Source organism: Schistocerca piceifrons, chromosome 1 (assembly GCF_021461385.2).
Source record: "Schistocerca piceifrons isolate TAMUIC-IGC-003096 chromosome 1, iqSchPice1.1, whole genome shotgun sequence".
Classification (NCBI taxonomy): Eukaryota; Metazoa; Arthropoda; class Insecta; order Orthoptera; family Acrididae; genus Schistocerca; species Schistocerca piceifrons.
In genome coordinates, this window is record NC_060138.1 from 526,992,046 (window position 1) to 527,016,970 (window position 24,925).

A 24,925-nucleotide genomic window follows, 5' to 3' on the forward strand; every position below is an offset into this window, starting at 1 on the left:
ACTAGCAACATAATTGAGTAACCTAATGGCAGATGTGAAACATTATTTATAGCTCAGCATAAATACACTTCGATGAAGTAAGTACATAATTGCAGATGTGGAACTGACACAGCAGCAAAAGACCAATAAGTGGATTTAGTAGTCAACTAAACGTAGTGTGTTTTGAACGCTCAGAACTGTATTATTACCACAAGTTACTCACATGTACAAAGAGGCTGAGAAGACAACTACTAATCAAATATACTCATACTATCTCTAAGAATAAGGTAATCGAAGATGAGTCAGCTAAGTAAATAAAATACAAATGTATCAAGAATGTACTGAGCATTGGTTCAGTGTTCTGGCCCAGAAATTATAAATTGAGATTAAATAGGATTTATGATTGTATGCCTTGAGCATAAATTTTCTCTAGTACGTGACTAACGGCGTTTTGAGCCATTTGTTTACCGATTTTATGACAGTTAAGTAACCACGAGAGTAAAATTGAAAAAGTTCTGTTAACTTTGTTCCAGCAACATATTGAAAGATAAAATGTATATATCCCCATTTAATTGTGACCCACTCTTAGATATTAAGTGAACAGAGTCTGAGGCAATCTTTTTGTTTGTTCTACAGGACAAACCAGATAACGGCAGCCTGGCAGCCGCGTGAAAGCGTGGAGTGTCATGATTTGTGAAATTTTCTTTCAGGTTTAGAAAAGACTGTTGTTGTTGTTGTTGTTGTTGTTGTTGTTGTGGTCTTCAGTCCGGAGACTGGTTTGATGCAGCTCTCCATGCTACTCTATCCTGTACAAGCTTCTTCATCTCCCAGTACCTAAGGCAGCCTACATCCTTCTGAATCTGCTTAGTGTATTCATCTCTTGGTCTCCCTCTACGATTTTTACCCTCCACGCTGCCCTCCAATACTAAATTGGTGATCCCTCGATGTGTCAGAACATGTCCCACCAACCGATCCCTTCTTCTAGTCAAGTTGTGCCACAAGCTCCTCTTCTCCCCAATTCTATTCAATATCTCCTCATTAGTTATGTGATCTACCCATCTAATCTACAGCATTCTTCTGTAGCATCACATTTCGAAAGCTTCTATTCTCTTCTTGTCCAAACTATTTATCGTCCATGTTTCACTTCCATACAAATACTTTCAGAAACGACTTCCTGACATTTAAATCTATACTCAATGTTAACAAAGTTTTCTTCTTCAGAAACGCTTTCCTTGCCATTGCCAGTCTACATTTTATATCCTCTCTACTTCGACCATCATCAGTTATTTTGCTCCCCAAATAGCAAAACACCTTTACTACTTTAAGTGTCTCATTTCCTAATCTAATTCCCTCAGCATCACCCAACATAATTCGACTACATTCCATTATCCTCGTTTTGCTTTTGTTGATGTTCATCTTATACCCTCCTTTCAAGACACTGTCCATTCCATTCAACAGCTCTTCCAAGTCCTTTGCTGTCTCTGACAGAATTACTATGTCATTGGCGAACCTCAAAGTTTTCATTTCTTCTCCGTGGATTTTAATACCTACTCCGAACTTTTCTTTTGTTTCCTTTATTGCTTGCTCAATATACAGATTGAATAACATCGGGGATAGGCTACAACCCTGTCTACTTCCCAACCACTGCTTCCCTTTCATATCCCTCGACTCTTATAACAGTCATCTGCTTTCTGTACAAATTGTAAATAGCCTTTCGCTTCCTGTGTTTTACCCCTGCCACCTTCAGAATTTGAAAGAGAGTATTCCAATCAACATTGTCAAAAGCTTTCTCTAAGTCTACAAATGCTAGAAACGTATGTTTGCCTTTCCTTAATCTTTCTTCTAAGATGAGTCGTAGGGTCAGTATTGCCTCACGTGTTCCAACATTTCTACGGAATCCAAACTGATCTTCCCCGAGGTCGGCTTCTATCAGTTTTTCCATTCGTCTGTAAAGAATTCACGTTAGAATTTTGCAGCTGTGACTTATTAAACTGATAGTTCGGTAATTTTCACATCTGTCAACACCTGCTTTCTTTGGGATTGGAATTATTATATTCTTCTTGAAGTCTGAGGGTATTTTGGCTGTCTCGTACATCTTACTCACCAGATGGTAGAGTTTTGTCAGGACTGGCTCTCCCAAGGCCGTCAGTAGTTCTAATGGAATGTTGTCTACTCCCGGGGCCTTGTTTCGACTCAGATCTTTCAGTGCTCTGTCAAACTCTTCACGCAGTATCGTATCTCCCATTTCATTTTCATCTACATCCTCTTCCATTTCCATAATATTGTCCTCAAGTACATCGCCCTTGTATAGACCCTCTATATACTCCTTCCACCTTTCTGCTTTCCCTTCTTTGCTTAGAACTGGGTTTCCATCTGAGCTCTTGATAGTCATACAAGTGGTTCTCTTTTCTCCAAAGCTCTCTTTAATTTTCCTGTAGGCAGTACCTATCTTACTCCTAGTGAGATAAGCCTCTACATCCTTACATTTGTCCTCTAGCCATCCCTGCTGATTTCATTTTTGAGACGTTTGTATTCCTTTTTGCCAGCTTCATTTACTGCATTTTTATATTTTCTCCTTTCATCAATTAAATTCAATATTTCTTCTGTTACCCAAGGGTTTCTGCTAGCCCTCATCTTTTTACCTATTTGATCCTCTGCTGCCTTCACTATTTCATCCCTCATAGCTACCCATTCTTCTTCTACTGTATTTCCTTTCCCCATTCCTGTCAATTGTTCTCTTATGCTCTCCCTGAAACTCTGTACAACCTCTGGTTCTTTCAGTTTATCCAGGTCCCATCTCCTTAAATTCCCTCCTTTTTGCAGTTTCTTCAGTTTTAATCTACAGTTCACAACCAATAGGCTGTGGTCAGAGTCCATATCTGCCCCAGGATATAATTATCTGATTATGTATCATGAAGAACTGTGTTATTTTCTTTGAATTTGTGTATGAAAAATACTTACAGACAATTTAATGGATTTAAGACTTTCATAATTTTACATATTTTTATGTGTCTGTCTGTCTAAGGCAGTATGTATGCCAAAGTGTTTCATTGATTTTGCATAAATTTTGAGTGATAATGTTGCTCAAGAGGCAGTGAACATGCCAGCAATTTAAATAATTGAAGTAGGTAATAAGTTTTCTTTTAATATTTCTATATGTTTAGATTTCAATTTTAATTTTTCATAGGGAGTTAAGCTGTACTCTTGCTCCCCTTTTTGTAATTAACTTTTTTTCATTTACATTCAAAAAAATTAAGTAGAGGGTGATGTAGGGAAGCAGCCTACTCACGCCTTATAAAATTCACATCAGTCTTTCCATTGTGTGCCAGCCAGTCCGCTATAACTAGCTCTGACGTCATAAATCATTGGCGCAACAGAAAAGAGCTAGAAACTTAAAAATTTATATTTAGATTCCTTTTGCATAATAATTTAGTAGAAACAGTATTCTGGATCTCACAAATTAAAATTTTAGTTGAAATTCATGATTTTCTGGTTTTTATCCTAAAAATTAAGGAAGCAAGATAGATTTAAGTAGGCGAATAAATAAAGCTAGGATGTTTAAATTTAAGTAGAAGGGAGATCCGCTATAATCATAAAGATGTGAGAAGTTTCAACTGAATAACAATAAAACTATGGCGATAGGGTATCTCCAAAGGGCAAGTTCAGAGCTCGTCTACTGCATGTAGTGTAATTAAATTCATTATCTCGCACAAAATATTTGACTTAGCCACATCAGACTTTTATTATGATTACTTACCTGTGTGCTGATTGCACATTTAAATTGAGAGCTTCATCGGCCATCGGCAAAGGAAGCAATGATTTATTCGATAACTTAAAGTGGTGCATTACTAGCCCAGCGGCTAGTCGGGTGAGCAGATTTGATCAGGTGTTCCCTTAGCCATCCGCACCGCGGCTTTATATGTAAGAACGCTGCGTGAGGAAAAAAGACCCCAGTTCTCTCCAGACGCTGATTAGCGCACCACCTGTGCCGGGAGTCGCGTCGCGTCGGTATCGTTGATATAAACTGCCTCGGATGCAGTAATAAGTTACTCGGGATACGCGTAACCATGAAATCGTTTTCGAGTGAAGTGTTAATTTTGGGATGACGTTCACTTAAACATTTAATTTGAACAGTTATAGTGGCATCAGCGCATTAGACTCTGAACTGCTCTGGTAGTTGGATTGTGTGGATTCTTTTTGGTCTGTGACTGTCAGAATATAGTGAACATTTTAGAGAGAATGGTTTTTGATTATGAATCCCAGACAATCTCCTAATTCCTCAGAGCTATAAGCTGTAGCTATAAATGTATTTCTCAGATGAAGTGGGCACTAGGAATACTAATTACAGGCTTCACGTTTTGCTAATCACTTTCTGGTTGCCAATATTGTAGTTAGAGAGCCAGTGTTGAGAACGGCAAACAGCATAAATACAAAACATTTATTCTAAAAAATATCCACCCGCCGCCCCACACAGCGATTGGCCTTCGGAATATTCAGGGCCCCGGCGATATTCCAGCGTTATCTTGAGCACATCACGTCGACAATCCCTTATTGTATTAATTACCTAGACGACATAATTGTCACAGCCCGCAACACGAAGGAACACTTGCACAACCTTCACACCCGCTTTCTCAAATTCAGGTCCGTGGGCTTGCGTTGCAACCTGCGTAAGTCAAACTTCTTCCAACCGTCTATTGAGTATGTGGGCTACACCATCTCTCGGCATGGCGTCCAGCCACTAGGACGTTTGGTCCAAGGTATCGTCGACCTTCCGCAGCCCGCTTCGCTGAAGGAGTTACAAGCTTTTTTAGGCAAGATTGCCTATTACCACCGGTTCATTCCCAGGGCTTCCACCATATCCCGCCCCCTGTACTGCCTTCTGCGCTTGGGTGTTCCTTTTGATTGGTCGCCTGCATGCGAGCGAGCGTTCACCTTGTTGAAGGGCCTCCTCACGTCAGGGCCTTGTTTGGCTACTTTTGACCCCCATAAGCCGTTGGTCCTGGCTACCGATTCTTCGCAGTATGGGGTGGGGGCAGTCCTGGCCCATCGCAACGTGGATGGTTCCGAGCAGCCACTGGCGTTTGTGTCTAAAAGTCTTAGTCCCGCGCAGGCCCATTACTCCAGGTGGAAAAAGAGGCTTTGGCCATTGTCTACGCTGTTACCAAGTTTCACCCTTTCTTGTATGGCACAAAGTTTCAGTTAATCACTGACCATAAGCTGTTACTATTGTTATTTGGCCCCAGCTCTCAGATTCTGGATAGGGCGGCCCACAGACTACAGTGCTGGGCCTTGTTCCTCTCTAAGTACCATTATGACATTCATTTTTGCCCTACCGGACAGCATGCCAACGCAGACACTCTTTCCCATCTTCCGGTGGGCCCGGATCCTCAGTTCGATCAAGAGGAGATTATGTGTTTTCATTTGCATGTGGCGTCCCGCCAAGCGGTTGATGGCTTCCCGATCACTAGTTCTAGAGTCGCCAGGGAAACGGCAGCTGGCCCGGTTCTCCGGCAAGTAGTTCACCTCATTCAGCATGGGTGGTCATCCCGACCTCCAGGCTGGGCCTCGGATCCTCTTCGTAATTATTTTGTTCTGCGAGACTGCCTCTCCGTCTTGGAAGGAGTTCTCCTTCTGGCTACCAATGATACAGCTCCTCACTTGGTTGTTCCTGCAAGTTTGCGAAGGGAAGTCCTCACGTTATTACATGAGGGGCACTGGGGTGTTTCTTGTACTAAAACCTTGGCTCGCACACATGTGTACTGGCCCGGTATTGACAGAGAAATTGAGCACTTGGTGGCCGCCTGTTCCCAGTGTGCGAGCCAACAGGCATCTCCCAGGTCAGCGTTCTCTTCATAGCCGTCTGCAACCCAGGCATGGGAATGTGTTCACATTGACTTTGCGGGCCTGTTTCTCAATGGCTTTTGGCTCATTGTCATTGATGCTTATTCCCAGTTCCCATATGTGGTTCGCTGCTCCTCAACCACTTCAAAAGTCGCAATCCAGGCTCTAGCAAAAATCTTTTCTTTGGAAGGTCTGCCAGTCACCCTGGTCTTGGACAATGGACCTCAGTCTATTTCGCAGACCTTCCAAAATTTTTGTAGGCGCTTCGGTATTCGGCATTTTTGCTCTCCCCCCTTTCATCCACAATCGAATGGGGAAGCCGAACGCATGGTGTGCACATTTAAGACGCAGATGAAAAAGTATGTGCATGAATTTCCTGCGGAGGAGGCGTTGACTTTTTCCTGACTGCATACCAGACCACACCAATGGGAGAACGCAGCCCCACAGAGCTCCTCCACAGGCGCCAACCTAGGACTCTGCTGCGCCTCCTCCAGCCTGGTCTTCGCCAGTCTTCGCAAAACGGAGTACCTGGCTTTCCACCGGGTATGTCGGTCTGGGCACATGGGTTTGGTCGCAATCTACATTGGATACCGGCAGTGGTCCTGCGCCGCAATGGCTGCCGGCTCTATACCTTGCAGGCAGGAGACCGGGAGGAACATCATCACCAAAATCAGCTACGTCCACGTTTGGGCAGCCACCCTCCGACTCCTCGGGCACCGGCTTCCCCACTGACGGCACCTGTGTTGGTTTCTCAGGGGATGCTACCGCCCCTCCCCCCTGTGACTCAGCCGCACTGCGATGGTTCTCAGCCTTGGCAGCCTCCAGTAGCTCTAGCAACAGCAGCGCCATCGTTAGAGATGCCCCAGCGAGAGCCGGCCCCCTCGCAGGCCCAGTTCCTCAGGAGGCAGGTTCACCTGTGGTCGTCCCTTCCCCATCGTCCCCGCCACTGGGTCTTGTCCCTCCCGAGGTGGACCAGGATCCGGAGTTCGACGGCTTGTCTCCCGTTCTGTCCCGGGCTCCGGTGGTGGGACGATGGGGGCCTCTTCGTGTGGCGTCACTTCCAGCCGTACTCGAAGGTTCTGGCTCGAGGGTTGGCAGATCCCCTCGACTCCAGCCTTCCGATGGACGTGGAGGTCATCGTTCCTGCACGACGCTCCACTTTCTGATGCAGTGGATCACAGTGGCTTCACTCCCTGAAGGGGGAGGAGTGCAATAGCTACCAGAAAGATCGCGGGAGGCGCACATCAGCACAGCGCGTCACAGACGGTAGTTGCCGCAAGTAGAGTCCCGTCCACCAGAGGGCACGCGGGAATTCGGCCGTGACCTCCGCTGGCGGAACAACAACAACAACTCAGGCAGCACGGGCCGTGCCCAGTCAGTTCACATCGGGCATGCCTAGGAGACAGTTCCCGGTCTACGCTATGTGAAGTGCGGCAGAAAACGTGAACCGTGTTACTACACGGCATTTCAGCTTGGGCACACCCCATTGTACTGTGTACACCACAATACTGTTACCTATTTTCAAACGAATTCTTTTAATTAAAGAAAGAAAAAAAAAAAAAGATCACAACCAGGTCCCACTGCACTTGATACCGTCATGGAAACAAGTATAGTATCTTAAGCACACTCCATCAGTTGATAATAGGCAAATCTCACCTCCATCTCCTCATTCCTTTCCCTCTGATACTCACAAACCATCTGGGAATCATATTATGTTTCAACTGTCAATAGCAGTGTAAAGCCTATCTGATGTGACCAATCAATAAAATTGCTATGTATTAAGGTTCTTCCCAGTTATCTTCAGTGCTTCCTCTCAAACAACAAAGTTCCTTTTTGCTGCTCTATTGCAGAACAACAGTATATAATTACACCAACCCAAAACAATGTTTAGAATTTGCTCTTTGTCCATATGTGAATTTCAGTCTCAAAAATGTAAGTGTGAGCTAATTAAGTGCACTTCAAATATTGCTACATTCTATTGGAAGCAGACTCTCATAGGTCACAAATGTAACAATCCAAGACACTTTTTTATTGAAATTAAAGTGAAGTTGTATAAGTTCCAAACCAACTTACCAATCTCTTGTGTATCATGTGAAGTAGTTGCTTCCATTACTGTCACCACTCCTTTTCCAAGCTGATTGTTTGCCCACAGTCTAAATATATATGTAGTATTTGGCTTCAAATGATAAACATCAACTTGCCTCTGAAAAAACAAATCCATAGCATCACTTGCCTGTGTACAAGAGGAAGCAGCTGGTGGAGAAAGAGGAGAAATACTGCACTCATGCAATGTGCTAAACACTAGAAAAAATAATTAGACTTAAGATAACTTTGAGAGTGAAACTTCAATGCCATTGTTAAATTTATTTAGAAGTCACGACAACTACCAGCTGTAGCACAGTAGTAACAAAAGGCAGATTAAGTGCAAATTTTTTTACATACAACACTGTTTATATTTTATAGTTGTTGTCCTGCTGAAAATACAGTATTGCTTGTTTCATTTTGTGTTCTGCCATGGAAAGATAATTTGTTGATTCATTCTCATACTGGATTACTCTCACAATGTTATATATGGAGCATATTTAGCTCCTTTGAAAACAGTTATTGTGTTAAACCACATTAATGATACTAATTTGTGCTCATTACTGCACCTGTAGCACTTCATGTCAGGTGTAAAATAAAAATTCCACCTTCAGCTGCCTATATTACAAAATTTGGAGGGAACTTCATAATCTTTGGGCAAAAGTTACTGCTTATTGTGTACAGATATATTCTGTCACTTTACATGGCTTTAATGACAAGTCATTTCAATTTGGTCTCGTGGAATGGAATCAGTTCCTGGCAAAGAAACAACTGGAAATAAAATTCAATTCACAACCATACTATGTTTTTATGATCCTTTTGGCAACACCCACACATATAGAGGTCACTGGCATAAATTGGCTGTAATTTTTACCAGGTCAGTAAACATTTTCATCTGGATATCACCACTGAAAAAATATGCCTTCCAAGTTCATAAATTGTGATGTACACAACTCAACTACATATACATTCTGTTCTAGTAGATGCAACCATCAAACTGAGCATAAAAATCAAAAGAAAGAAATAGAATGGTTTGTTGAAGAGGATGATAAGATGGCATGTTGTTCATCAAAACAGTAAAGACACAATGTAAACAAAAACTGAATAAAAGTTATTTTATTCAGAGTTTCCAATACTGCCATTTATTCTTTTGCCCGTGTGACATGTTATGCTGTACTAGGTTTTAGTTTTAGGTAAAGTGAATTCAAAGTAATTACTACTACTCCATGTTACACTAAGTGCAGGGTAGCTAAATTAAAACTGGCCTGAAAAACATTTAGTGGTACATCATGACAATATAATCTAAACAATAATGAGATTATGTATCAACATCAATGGTAGTCATTTGAAGCATATTCCGTAAAGAGTAGTTTTCCTGTTTGCTGACTATAATTTCATGCCAGATTTATACTGACTAACTTGAATTAAATTTAGGCTGCAATTGATCTTCAGCATGGAAGAGGAAAAGAACAGCTGAATTTTTTTGCCAGCTCATTTTTTTTTTTGGGTGAAAATGTTTTGAACAAGCAAACAGTGGTCAAATGGTGTTGCATTTAAAAAATGTCAGTAACGATATTCAGAAGTATCAAAGAAGGGAGTGCCACCTGTAGCCCTGACAACAAAACTTGTTCAAAACATACACACTAACAGATGAGAAACTGCGGCCAACGTCCAGATGTGTCAAAAATGGTTCATTAAATGGATAGACATGCTGCGTTAGCAGAAAATGTGTGTACATAAGGTGCCAGACATAATTGTACACTGCTACAATAACTTGGGCTTTTCAAGCAGCCAATACATCATGAAAAGCTGAAATTTCACATACTGGTTGAAGCTCAAAAATGAAATTCACTAGCTATCATACCAGCATTTATGCAGAAGAAAATCTGTTTGACTACACTGTAGTAACATATACCTAGATCACTAAACTCCTGAACAAAAGTGACAATCATTAGAATGATTCCACTCTCGAAATATTAAGGAACAATTTCCATACCTCAATATCATGCAAATGAATTAATCATGATAATCATTTTTTGAGACAGGAAAATCAGTTCTTAAGAAATACTTGGCTATGGGGTACAATATGATGATGATGTCTACTCTGAGACATTACAAAACTGTATTTTGTGACTGCACCCATGTGTACACTGTGTGTGGCACCAAGGAACTACCTTCAGATGGGAAGTATACACACACTATTGTACAATCCAAAACATACACAATGATCATTTCTCCACTTATTTCAATGTTGAAGGAAGACTTGCAGGGAAAAACTTTTGCTGATGATGAGGTTCAAGAGGCAGTGGATGAAAGAATATGAAAAGCACTTCTAACAGTGGGATAAAAAAGATGGCAATCAGGGTCTCATAACAACAGGAATCAGTGCTGATTGCAAAGAGAAATAAATAAAAATGTTCCCAGCATGTATCAAGTTAAAATTAATGCATCAGAAATGATTTCTGCTGATTGCATCTTAGCATTCTCGTTTCTCTGTAACTCTCGTACAAATACTCTAGCTTCTAAACTCTTTTGTACTGTACATTAAAGATGTATGGTATCATTGGCTGGGAGACCCCAAGGGTTAGAGCTTGCACAGGATTACTTGGCTGGTCCACAGAAGCACATCCTCACTCTCCGTGCTGGGTGAGTCCACCCCTGTGTTCCAAATGGATGGCTGCCTCAGTTGGTTATCGGTTACAGAGCTATGAGCTTCAGCTGTTACGAAAGAGACATTCTCTGGCATGGAGTAACATACTGGATTTTTCTTTAAACTTGAGACGAGATCTATACCTGCCACCAATCTTGAGGAAACTGACTGTATGAAATGCACTCATTTCTGGTCATGTGCTCAAATGAGAGAGGAGGTGAAATATTCATATCATCCTTCAGATCTCATACATGGTTCGAAATATTGCAATGAATTTTTGGCAAATGATTGCATGAAAAGCGGAGGGTATTAAGTTATATATCCATCATGTGAAACTTTATTATCTACTGTGATATACGAGTGACTAGAGATTTTTTTTCAACGAAATAATGTAATGCTTTGATGGGCTATCGATATCTGGCGAAATGAGAATTAGTATGGATTTTGTAACACCATAAATGAAGCAATCACACTCTTATTTTTATACAAAGCACGAGCTTTTCTTAAGTTACTGATCTTCATTTGTCTTTGACAGTTTTATTAATAGTAGACTGTTGCAGGATTCTGTTGCAACTGCATTAGCATGTCAGTGAGGTGAAACTTTGTAAACACTGTTTTGTTTTGGGAAAAGAAGCTAATTTTAACATGGCAACATGAAAAAGAAAATAAGGTGAACAAGATAGGTGAAAATAAATTGCTCTCTCTGATCGAATTTCAGCATGATCCTGTACCCATTGTGGTTTTAATAATAAATGGTCGGCTTGTTGGATTATTTATCGTACTGGCTTAACCTGTTAATACGATCATTTTCAGTCTCACTAGCTGTAGCTCACAAGTTCTGTGAGGTACGTGTTTGCACAAAGGCTTTTGCTGTAGAGCAACACCTCCACTACCGCGCTGTCCTGTCCGCAAGGGAGCCCCCACCACTACTGGTGTCCCCTCCCCTACCACGCCTTCTGCGCAACTAGTGGCCAAGTAATATTGTATGCATTCTAGGTTCAGACAGCTAACTTGAAAATGACACCATTCCTTCACAAAGTGTGAGAGTCGTGTCTGTTGAGTGTAGGTGACTGATTCGAGTATGTACGGAGTAGTGTTTGTGTTGCTGATGACAGAGAGAGAGATGACATGGTGAAACCCAGTGCCAACACACAGCCAAATAGTATCAACAAGACTGTCTGTTGGATGGTTCACCATCAGCAGTATTACACACCATCTATTCATGAGACACTGTGGGGAGAAATTGAACACAGGACAGTGATAGAAAGCCACTAACTCCATGTCACCATGTCCTTCCCTTGCCAAGTCAGATAAAAGTGATGAAAATTTCTTCCACCACCAGGATTTGAACCACCTACTTCTAAGTAACGTGTCATCACACACATTTTGGGTCCATGCTTCTGAGTGATTATTCCTTTCCATATTATTCTTGCAATTCTTTTAATCTCCTTCTCTGGTCTTTACTTCTGTTAAGCAGCTACCATACATTTATTTAATAACTTTTGCATTTCTATCACTTCTGTTTGAACTGCTTGCATTTTAAATATTGGTAAATAGCCATTTTTCTTCTATTATGCGTGGTTTGGAAGGCCTTTGTTTTTATTTACAGTGTTGGACAAAATATCAATGCCTTTTCTTTGTCCCCTACCCTACATCTGACAACTACCTTCAGGATCTCTAGATAATGATATAAATGAAACCTTGCAGGGTTATCAGCCTAGTCATGCATTTCAATTATTTTCCCGCTTGTCACTTTCAGGCATTGTGGCAATATGATGCCATGACTAGACTGATAACCCAAGAAGATTTCATCAATTAAATCCACTGAGAAAACCTGCATTTCTATAAGAGCAGGACATGCCTGGATAATGTGATTAACCTACACAACACTTTTAGATTACTTTCTTTGCTGGTTTGTTTTGTGCACAACTCCATTTGTAACAGGGGCATACTGACAATGACCAGAACAAATCAACAGTAACTATTACTGGAGTAGTTGTGAGTGGATGTGTTTAGGGGCCCATGTGTTGTGGTTATCATTTCCAGTCTGTAATTTTCATTATTGCAATAAACAAATATATCTAGACTACCTACAGGAACAACTTTATTCTTTCCAGACCACATAAACAAATGTGATAAACATGTACCTCAGAAACACCAAATACGTAGTATCTGAGATGCAATTCCTTTTTGTGAATTCAAGAAGCAAACAATTGGGTAATTTTAGATATAGCTTCTATGAAGCTACAGAAACTGATTAACAAAAATTAATCACAAAAATGTTCAAGCCACTTCTTATTAATAATTTATGACTACTTCCTCTTGAACTATGTTCAGCCAAAATATATATGATGATATGTCAATAATGGCCACTGACAAAACAGTACCTTATATTAGACACTAATCAGCTGTGTAAAGTAACTGACTTAAATGTTCAAGGTGAGGGAATACCAAAGATGAAAAAGTAGCACACACTAAGTAGTAAACAACTGTTTAAAGTAAACAACTTGTCTATTTCAGTATGAGTTTTCAAGCAGAGTAGGTTACTTCTTTGTTGAAAACAAGTTGCAGCATATGTTAAATTAAAAAGTATATGTTTCCTGTACATTAACTTAAAAATCTGTGGTGTAGTACAGTGCAATTTTCAACAGGCACAATCATTATGTGCTAACACTATTTCTTCCATTAATAAATCACTGTGCTCACTACAGTGCACAACTTCTGTTTTCTTCTGTCTGCACAAGACAAATACTCACAAGTGACTCGGAAACTTACATTTAATTTTAGGACTAATGTTCCTGCATCACATCTATATGTTTAAGTCTCTTGAATATTCTGACAGATTGTTTCACCTATGCTGTTAAATTATCAGCACAAGATTTTCTTTATTTTTGAATTATAGTGCTATGTGGCAATAAAGTAAATTAATCTGGCAGAAACGAGATGAATTCCAAGGTATATAGGTATTCTAATAACATGCACATGCCAATAAAACACTGTACTTAAAACCACATTGTGAAACTTACATAGACCTGGCAGTAAACTGCAACTGATACCTTGAAACTGACAGAAAAGGATCACAGATATTTTGGGAAATAACTCTCATCAACAAATTATTTATAGTTTTATTCATAACTTGCCTACAGACTGAGTTTAGTGCAAAAACAAAAAAACTGTCTTCAAACGCCGTTTTTAGGAAGTTGTGAGATTCTCACTCATCTGCCAAATTAAATCATCTATAATGAAGCAAAAACAATGCAACCATTTCCATCAAATAGACAATATAAATTTTGTTAATTTCATGACAAATTTTTGGAAGGAAAATCAGTGTCTATTAACTAATTTTTCTGTCGTTTTAACCCCACTTTGGCCAGCTACCTAGTAAATATTTGGCGATGAAACACCTAGAGAAATTTCAGGACTAGCTGTACGTAGGAACCCTATAGTTCTCTGTAAATCTGCATAAAACAATAAATGAAATGAAATTCTTGAAACAAACATTCTTCAGAGCAGACAGATGATTAGCTAGGGCCCATCATCTTGGACTTCCAAAAGGTGTTCAACACTGTACTGCATCATCAACTACTAACAAATATATAATCATGTGAAGTATGGTATCTTTGAAGATACGCAACTGAGTATTTGACTACACACCCAGTTCATTATAATGGATAGAGAACTTTCAAAATAAACTTAAGTAACATCGGGTATGTCCCATGGAAATGTAAGAGCATTTTCAATCTCTCTCTCTCTCTCTCTCTCTCTCTCTCTCTCTCTCTCTCTCTCTCTCTCTCTACAGATGATTCACAAGGAAAACAACAAATATTAAGACAAATAGTATCAATAACTCTGAACGGAAAACATCGGATAAATATATGTTCCATTAGCAACTGTTTCCAAGGTACCAGTATTTGAAACTGTCACAAACGAGGACACTGGGGTTGTCAGTAAATTAACAGATTACTACTTCAGGGGCTACACAAAGTTGTACATATCATTTACACCATGCCACAGATTAACTGATCAACAATGAAAAATACAGTTAAGCTGTACTCTTGGATTTTCACCTGTACATGTGGGCAGAGGCACGTTGTGTTGATTTATTTGTTAGAAGGTGACGATTGAGTGATTTATTGGTATGGTAAATGTGTGGAATTATTTCATCCACAGCAATTACCCAGAGACAATACTCTTGCCTCCTTGCTCTAAAGGCTTTGATAACTGGTGGTATGATTGCAAGAACTGATCATTATTATGCACCAAATGCACTATAAGTGAGAGAGAGGGGGGGGGGGGGAAGAGAGAGAGAGAGAGAGAGAGGAGAGAGAGAGAGAGAGAGAGAGAGAGGAGAGAGAGAGGAGAGAGAGAGAGAGAGGGGGGGGGGGGGGAGAGGGGGGGGGAAGGAGAGGGGGGGAGAGGGAGAGAGAGGGGGAGGGAGGGGGGAAGGGGAGGGAGGGGAGGGAGGGGGAAGGGGGGAGGGAGGGGGAAGGGGGAGGGAGGGGGAAGGGGGAGGGAGGGGGAAGGGGGAGGGAGGGAAGAGGGAGGGAAAGACTGCTTTACACACCGTTTACAGGTGAGCCACAGTTCTTGTCGAAACACCAATACTTCTTAACCTCTGTCATTTATGAAGGGAAAAACTTCTAGCCTATAAGTACCACTATATTCTACTGGTCATGTTACACCATACGGCAGAGGATACTTCTCCCATTCCTTGTTTCAATCATAAATTGTGCATGGTAAGAACAATTGTCAGTGAGCCTATGTATGAGCTCTAGTTTCTCTGATACTCTCATCATGGTTAATTTGTCAAATGTACGAAGAAGGAAGTAGTACGTTGCCCAACTCTTCTTGGAATGTATGCGCACAGAATTTCAACAGTAAATCTCTCGTAATGCACAAAACCTCTCTTGTAGCATCTGCCACTACATGTTGTTGAGTATCTCTGTAATCCTCTCGTGCTTACTAAACAAGCATACAGCCTATCAGAGCAGAAGCAAACCACTTGTGAGTACAACCATGCTGCATATAATTTTGCTGTTTCATTGCTGGCCAACATGAAAATTATTACATCTTCTTGATATTTGAGCTCTGCCATTATAGGTAAAATTATAGATTTTTCAACAGCTGTCTCTGTTACTACCATCAAGAATAAACCTACTGAGTGTTCAGGTGCCATGTCTGAAGGGAGAAGCTAGAAGCTTTTCACCTTGCATTCCCATAGGTGTATCTCCGAGCATCCTCTGAAAGGTTCCAGAAGCTGCTGCCTTACCTATATACAGTAAATAGGGCACATAACCAACAAGGGCAACTTGTAGTTTTACTTGACAATGATGCTAGAAACAGCTTTTAAAAGTTACAGAATTTTATTTGAAATGACTTGGTTTGAATACCAAAAAGCTTTTATTTAAAAATGACTAACAGCTGCTTCTCAACTATACCATCAAGATCAGCTGGAGACTGCTGCTTCCTATCTTCAACTTGCCCCCTTGCAAGTCATCTGTCTCTACCCTTTTGTCTTGTCCCAATCAATTACACACATCCAGAATTTCTACCTCTCCCTACTTTTCCCACCTCCCTCTTTCCCCCAGGATTTTTCCCTATTGGCATCCACTCATTTCTACAGTATTCCCCCTTCCTTGCCCCACACCAAAAATTCCTGTGTGCATGCCTGCTAGTGTCATCATCCTTCTCATCTGCCTCCTGCGCAAACAAACCTGTCTCTGAATTTCCTCTTGTTTAGTGAAGGGATTTAATCAAGGGATTAAAAAGGGAAGGGTGCGGAGGAGGGGTGAGGGAGGAGGGGTGGGGGTGGGGGGAGGGGTTGGGAATGCCTGGATGAACAGTATAGAAATTTGAACGCTAGACAACAATAATCGTGTCATATCTGGCTAGCTGCTTCACAATCCAGGCCATCTGGATCCTCATCTCCACCACCACTTCTGAAATGTGCAGATGGGAGTTATCCTTAAACATATTCTCCACTCCCGAACTTATCCTGGCCTTGACCTATGGTAACCTACTGTCCCCACACCCTACAGTTTCCACCCCCTCTGTCCTATCACCTCCTTTATTCATGTCCACTCACCCTCATTGTGCATCATCCTCTGCCAATGCACATGCTTGTTTTTCCCCTTGCCTGTCCTCTCCTCCCCCCCCCCCCTTCCCCACCGCCTCCTTATGATGCACCTGGTGGCAGACTCATCATGCCACCACCAGATAGCGCTCTTCTCCCCACCTATCGCCCCCCCCCCCCCTCCCCACCATGTACCCAGCTGAAAACTATCTTTACTGGAGGCAACAGATTACCAAAGTTGAAAGAAACACTTTGAGGCAGTGATGTTGAATTAGGATTCACTGAAAATTGTATAAAATCATCCAATGAAAATTCTCACATGTAATTTCCATTATTCACAACACTGTTTCTCTATATTCTTACTGTGAACAAAGTACTTGACTCATTTCTCGCTGACATTGTTTTAATGATAATGAATGACAAATTTTACAGTAATTGCCAAGGCACCAAAGACCAAAAAATGTCAACAAAAGGAAAAATTTGTGTAGTCCCATATTTTTGTACAGTGGTAGCAGAGTGTGTCATGAACAACATAACCAGTGGTATGTGAACATAGGGGAAAGGTGGGGGCATGAAAGTAACTTGTTTAGGCTTTTAATGAATACATCGAAAACCACAACTTATGGTGAAAATTTTTTCCAGTACAAAATTAAACTTCCTAAAATAGATTGTTGAATACTGTTTCAATTGTATAACACTGATGTTTATTATTAAATAACTTGATAAAAACCAACATTAAATTATTCTAGCACATCTAAGTGCAGTTGAACATTATTATGGGATAACTGTGTTCTGGGAGGGTAACAGGGTGGAAATGCAGGGGTGGAGTTTCGAAGTATGAGGGAAGCTAGATTCCCAGATTGTGATTATACACTTTCCTACCTCATAGGTCTGCAAAATGAAAAGGGGCAGGCAATTTCCCTTTCTCTCTAAAGCACATTGTCAAAAAGGCAACTACAGGGTATTTCACGAAGTTATACCAACCCTTCTGCAGCTCGTCTTATAAATCACAGGTGGCACATTATGCAGACATGCCTTTGGGTGTTTGCTTTTCACAAAGTGTGGTCCTGCCCACTCAGCAGCCTTAGTTTCTCTGGCCACCGAGGGTGATGTGAGGCCAAAGCCAGAAGTTGCAGTGTTGATAAGTGTAATCAGCTCTATAAGCAGTGGCATATCTGGTCTCACTGCCAATCTGAATCGGACTGGGTTGCTGCACAGGCAACTGCACTGGATGGTGCTACTGAATCACGATGCACAACAGATGCTGTCGACATGTGCGTCATTGCGCTACTGTTTTCATGAGCGTTATTAACGTACAAACAAAGAGTGGCACTAGAGTGGTTGTTGCAAAAACGAAACTGCATTAAGTCACCAATACTTCTACTCTTGATGGAGCATGTGTATTTATAGGACATAATTGTAATTTTAGTACTCTAAATAATGAAAGCTTCAGTCATAGTAATAGTTGGTTTACTGTTGCTGTTGAATAATCTGGTAGTAGTGCTCCTGCCACTGCTGGGTTGCACGGTTTTGATTCCTAATGTGACTGCTTGTCATATCTATCATATTGGTGAGACAGTTAATAAGGATCTGGGTTAGGTCTTGTTACTATTCTGGTAAGCCCTTAACTCTCCACACTCATAGGAGACGCAGTGTAGAGAGTACTAAAGGTGTATTTGATTGGTGTAAGGGCCACGGATGTTGTGAAAATGAGTTCTGAAAGTTTATTTATTTGGTTTAAAGGCCATGGATGTTGTGAAAGTGCAACTCTAACCAATGACTGCACTTTTTATCAAGAAAGGTGCCCTTGAACCCCGGGTGTGTGTGTGTGTGGGGGGGGGGGGGGCGCTTAGAATAGATTAAAATGGTTTGGGCATGTGAAGAGGATGGGAGAGAGAAGAATACCAAGAAGAACATTGGAGTTCAAGATTGAAGGCAAGAGGCCAAGAACAAGATGGATTGATACGAAACAGATGAGTTTAAGGAGGAGAAACCTGTTCCAAATTGTGGAAGAAGAATGGTGGAAAGAGAGAGTAAAATGGTGAAGTACCATTGATTCCCCAACCCGACCAGATGTTGGGTAGAGGGGAAACGAAGATGATGATGATGAATGGGCCACTGATTTGTGTACATGGTAGCAATCCAGAGGGGTTGCATAGGATTTATATCAGGTAAATTTGGTCACCAAGACATCAACATGATTTCATGCTGAAAAATGACACTGCCGCCAGAGAAGACATCAAGCATGAAGGGAAGCACATAGTTTGCAGCTGTCACAGTGTCTTTGATTACTACCACAGGTCCCATGCAAGTGCAGGAGAGGTCTCCCATAGCATAATACTGCTCCCACCAGCCTGCATCCGTGGCATGCTGCACATTTCAAGCCATCATTCACCTCAATGACAGCATTTGTGGACACAACTAGGGACATAGTGAAGCAAAAATGTGATTCACCTGAAGAGCTGACATGTTTCCATTGATTGATGGTCAAATCCTGATGGCCCCGATCCCACTGCAATCAAAATTGATGATAACATTGGATCCAATGGAAAATTGTACTGAAATGCAGGAGGATCTGCAGTGAATTGACGCATGGTGCAGGAAATGGCAATTGAATCTCAATGTAGACAAGTGTAATGTGCTGCGAATACATAGAAAGATAGATCCCTTATCATCTAGCTACAAAATAGCAGGTCAGCAACTGAAAGCAGTTAATTCCATAAATTATCTGGGAGTACGCATTAGGAGTGATTTAAAATGGAATGATCATATAAAGTTGATCGTTGGTAAAGCAGATGCCAGACTGAGATTCATTGGAAGAATCCTAAGGAAATGCAATCCGAAAACAAAGGAAGTAGGTTACAGTACACTTGTTCGCCCACTGCTTGAATACTGCTCAGCACTGTGGGATCCGTACCAGATAGGGTTGATAGAAGAGATAGAGAAGATCCAACGGAGAGCAGCGCGCTTCGTTACAGGATCATTTAGTAATCGCGAAAGCATTACGGAGATGATAGATAAACTACAGTGGAAGACTCTGCAGGAGAGACGCTCAGTAGCTCGGTACGGGCTTTTAAAGTTTTGAGAACATACCTTCACTGAAGAGTCAAGCAGTATATTGCTCCCTCCTACGTATTTCTTGTGAAGAGACCATGAGGATAAAATCAGAGAGATTAGAGCCCACATAGAAGCATATCGACAATCCTTCTTTCCACGAACAATACGAGACTGGAATAGAAGGGAGAACCGATAGAGGTACTCAGGGTACCCTCCGCCACACACCGTCAGGTGGCTTGCGGAGTATGGATGTGGATGTAGATGTAGATCAATTTGTGAATGTGGACGGGTGGTCTGCTGCGGAGCTACTTATTCAACAGTGTACGATGAATGGTGTATTCTGAAACACTGGTGCGTGCATCAGCATTATGCTCTTTCAGCAGAGATGCCACAGATCATCGTCTATCCTCCTTTACAAAGCAGTCAAGCCTCCAAACTACATGTTCTGTGAAGAGACGTGGACATCCAACCATTTAGCAGCTAGTGGCAGTTTCACTGTTGTTCTACCTCTCTCCGCAGAGGCTCATGGCAGTAGCACATGAACATTTGATACTCACTCACAGGCTCTGCATAATAATAATAATAATCTGCTATTTGTCAATGTTGCTTATCCCAATGGATTTCCCCATTTCCAGCCCGCATCTTCGCTATGGTGATCCCCCAGCCATGTCTACTCTGATTACATTCTTTAGTTACTGTATCGTGTGCCCACAATGCCACCAGGCAGTATCCAATGTTTCTGTGGGCAGTGGTCATAATGTTTTGACTTAGCAGTGAAATACTCACTAAATAAACTGAAAATAGCTCCACTATATAAACATGAGTTCATTGAAGTTATTTTGTCTCCTCACATGAGAGAACTGGACAGGAAATGCTAGGTAGGTATAGTCAGTCTGTTAACTGAAAAGAGAGTGGCAATCATGGGAGGGGAAGCTGCCTTTCCCAGAAAAAAATTCAATCTGCTGTACAGGATGGCTAAGAATCAATTTTCCTCTATCTTTGTTGAAAACTGTACAGAGATTTATGTAGAATCTGTCCATATGCTTTTCTTGGGGTTGTATTATCAGCAACTCATATCTGCATTCCATGTAGTGTTACCTCACTTTGTGGAAAGTAAACACTCCCATGCATGTATGCACACTTCAATGCCAGTGTTTCATATCGCGAGTTGCAAAAGGATCTGTGTAACTTTGTGAAACACCCTGGAGTTACTTTTTTTTGACCATGTGGTAGAGAGAATTGGAAATTGTCCACTCTCTCGTCCTTCGGCAGACGTATGGAGGAGGAAAGTGCATGATCGCAGTTCGGCATCCTACTTTCCCTCACACTTTTAACCTACACCCCACATTTTCACCCTGTTACACCCCCCAGAACACAATTTATCCCTTAACACTAGAAGTGCTGGACTTTGCCGTACCCCTAGTAGTACCATGTGGGATTTTTTTACCCACAGTAGGAAACCACAGTTTTATTCGTATTTGATTTTGAGTGTCGCCGTGTTGCCAATTCGTTCAGGAAGTCTCTAAAGTTTAGTCAAAGGATAATTTGGTCTCTAAAATGAATAGCACACTGTCAAACATAAATTTTCAGATTTTTTCTTTTTCATTTTACACTAGAAATTCCACAGTGTTTCACAAATCATCACCAAAAGAAGTAAAACAATGCTACAATGTTTCCTTTAAAAAAAAAAAATAAATAAATAAATAAAGACTGAAACAGAGCCAAAACATACTGTTTTTGTGATTACTAGTAGTATTTTTACTTTTACAGACAAATACGTTGAGTACCAGGTTTTTGTGAAAGATTCTAAAATGCAGCAGGTGACTAAAACGCTCTGCATGTTTTCTTGCTTATTGCAATCAGGGAATTAAAGCATTCGAATCAACAACTTTAGTCTATACTTAGAAACATTTAGGAACAAAGAGTTGACAGAATTGTCTAATCTGGGATGGGCTCACAGTTCAGATAAGAGTTTGTACTTAGCAGCTTTCGCACACAACCTTGTTGCACTTGAAGCATAAGTTTGACATTTTATTTCACTTTTGTTATTTGCAGGAAGCGTGAATTTGATAACGCCTTCTATTTCCATATTGGCCAGCACCAGTATCGAGTGCCTGCAAGGGGAGACTAGCTCCTCACTGCAGATTGTAAGGAGCAGCAAGCCCATCTACAACTATGAGGATAATCTCTCAGCGTCAAATCTTCTTAGAGGTAAGTAATTAAGTAACTTAAAACTCAAGCTAGTGTTGATCAAGGTAACATCACCACCAGTGGGTTCCAGCTCAGACACTGCAGCATCTAGCCATTTGAGCAATTACACTGACTCCACCCTTAAGACTTTACAGTTTTGCGGAAGTTTCTGCTCAATATTCTCATTCACCTGACATCCAGCATGCATGTCAATCAGAATAAGGACATATTTTCCATTTTCTCTCGGTATACTGAGAAAAGATTGTCACCTGACTTGTACAAGTGTGTTGCATACAATACATTACCTCCACTCCGCACCGTAGGATGAATCTCCTTCAGTGAAATTGAAAGCATGCCAACTATACTTGTTCCTTTTTGTTCCAGCTCATCCGCTTGTTTCACAGAGGTGATGAAGTTGTCAGTTGCTGATGTTACAACCACAGTTGGGGAATGGCTGTGCCACTTTCATACCGATATGGTGACCAAGACTCTTGATTGGATCACAAGTTTCATCTTTGCCATGGTAAGGGAATCTATTCAGGATGTAGCAGTTGTCAGCATCACACAAAATCCAGTACTTTATCCCATACTTATCAGGCTTACGCAGCAAGTATTGTATGAATGGGCACCTGCACTCACAAGGATACAGTTGGTCGTCGACAGTCATTGTCTTGTCTGGCTTTTAGCAGACAAAGCAATTGGCAGTAAACAGATTCCTTATTTCTGAAGCAAGGCAAAATTTATCAGTTTTCTTATGTTGTCTTCTTGATGACACATAATCACACACAAATGACTGCATATTTCTGCAAATTTGTTACTTGACACGGTGCTTTGAAAGAAAGGAGGTCCCCACTTATTGCTTTATGTCTTTGTATGAAATTCCCCAAGCACCCTATGCTCCACAAGTCTAAAGTAATCCAATAAAAGCATCTAGTTCTTCCAGGCTTAGGAATCACTCATTATTACCAACTGTGCTGTGAGCGTTTTCTTCAGTGTACTTTATCAGTTTCAGGATTGGATCACTGACATGAGCTGTTGCACAACGTGTGGCACTCAGTATACCGTGACTGTGACCAGTCCACCTTTCGCTGCTCCATGAACTGCACCAACAGCCATGCCGTCACTGTCTTGTGACATGTCAAAATGCTTTGTAACCGGTGAAAGAGTGGGAACAATGGCAAAAGATCAGCCACGACGCAATTTGACTTAAGTGTTTACATTAGATTATCAGTGACATTGCATTTGAGTTTTGAATAAAGTTTTATTTATCAGTGACTTGCTGACTCCATCAGGTGGCTGACCGATAACTCCTTTGCCCCACCATCCTTGTCCCTGTTGAAGGCCTTGTCTTACATTGTATGCATGTTTGGCTCATCATTGAGAGGGATGTTCAGACCTTCGGGTAGAATCTGTAAATCTGACATCTAAATAATAGAAGGAAGAAAGCTGTACAGTTGACTGTGTGCTCTTTGGTTCAAAAATATAGCTAGAATGGTTCATGCTTATGTTGTGTAAGAAGAAGGTCATCGTCAGATGGATCAGATGCTGCTGACTGTTCATTTGCTGTGTCTGAATCACTTGAGTCAGCGGTTTTCACTGGAACAAATTGTTGTCCTCCAATGGAATTGTCTCACTACTGGATTCATCACTCAATTGCACCAGTAAAATGTTCTCCAGACAGTAGAGAATCTCGCTCTTCATAATGCCACATCGTCTTGCAATCGTAGCTTCAGTGACACAAACTCATGAAAATAAACTGCAAGCTTACGTTGTTGGTGTCAGGTCTGCCTCAGCCTACTCAGGTCAAGTACAGATAGGAAACATTAAGTATGACACACCTGGCATTTGCTGTTGTGTATGGGAACTATTAGCAGTGCCCCAGCCTGCGATGTAGGATGTTATTCTGTGGCTCATCAGTGTCACTTTATAGGTCTGCATGTTGCCAGACCATAGAAAATGGAAAGCCACACTGATATAAAGTATCGCCCGACCTCCAAATTCTTTGTATTTCAAGGTCTTTTTGGCCCAAAGTGTCTTAATACACTCCAACATCTCATGAATTGAGTTAAGGTATGCTCAGAAACTATTTAGTGTTATTGATATCAAATTGCGCTAAAATGCGTATGAGTCAGAAATCATCCACATGGTGCTACCAGAAGAACTGATAAATGTTTCATACTTCTAGGTGGGCTGGAGGGATAAAATTTTAGTGAGTTGTACAACCCCATAAATGATGAAAAGTCACAGGAGCATTTGGTCCTGTGATGATTATGGAGGGGGTTAAGGCCTTTGAAAAACTCTTGTGGGTAAAAAATTACCCACATGGTACTTCTGGTGTTCTTGATGTTATACTAACCACTTAAATGATGTTTGACACACACACACACACACACACACACACACACACACACACACACACACACCATTAAAACACTATTATTCCTTGCAATGGGAAAATAATTAGTCCTAGAGAAAAGATGAATAGGACCTTTCTTTATACAAAAATTAATATGATTTAATTTCGTACTGGGAAAAAGTTTCACTTGAAGCTGCGGCTGTCAAGACATTCATGAAAAGCCTACAAAAGTGACCTTCACACTCCCCCAGCCTCAAGCTCACACTCCACCAGTCAGGATTTTTAAGATGTTGTTCACAACACTCCCTCCATACCACTGCACAAAAATTTGTGACTACATGAAATTTTCCTCTAACTTTCCTTCACTGACTAGACGGTAACAGTACTGTCACATCTCAACAGCACCATCTAGTTGTCATTTGTAAAAACTTAAGAAGGCTATTCTCATAGACTGTTTACAGTACACTGTAGCCTAATGTGTAATGAGAAATTTCTCACAGTAGACCAAAATTAACTGTGAAGAGCGTTTTGTTTGACTACTATGCAGGATAACTCAGACACCCATCACAATTCTTCTACAATCTGCCTCTCCTTACTTAACAACGGCTGTGAAGTATACATCCACTTGACATTCACACATTAAACTTTTTCTTCTTGTTCTATAATCGGAAAGACATGGGAGGCACATCGTAATGAC

At 41.1% G+C, this 24,925-nt stretch overlaps 1 protein-coding gene across 1 annotated transcript in view; it reads right to left on the bottom strand.

Moving 5' to 3' along the window:
* LOC124798463 (protein turtle homolog A) overlaps positions 1–24,925 on the bottom strand; it is a 92,670-nt gene that overhangs the window by 56,043 nt on the left and 11,702 nt on the right. Inside the window, exon 4 of the mRNA XM_047261896.1 lies at positions 7,894–8,023. Within this exon, the coding sequence (XP_047117852.1) occupies positions 7,894–8,023 (130 nt within the window). The remainder of the gene's footprint in view (positions 1–7,893; positions 8,024–24,925) is intronic.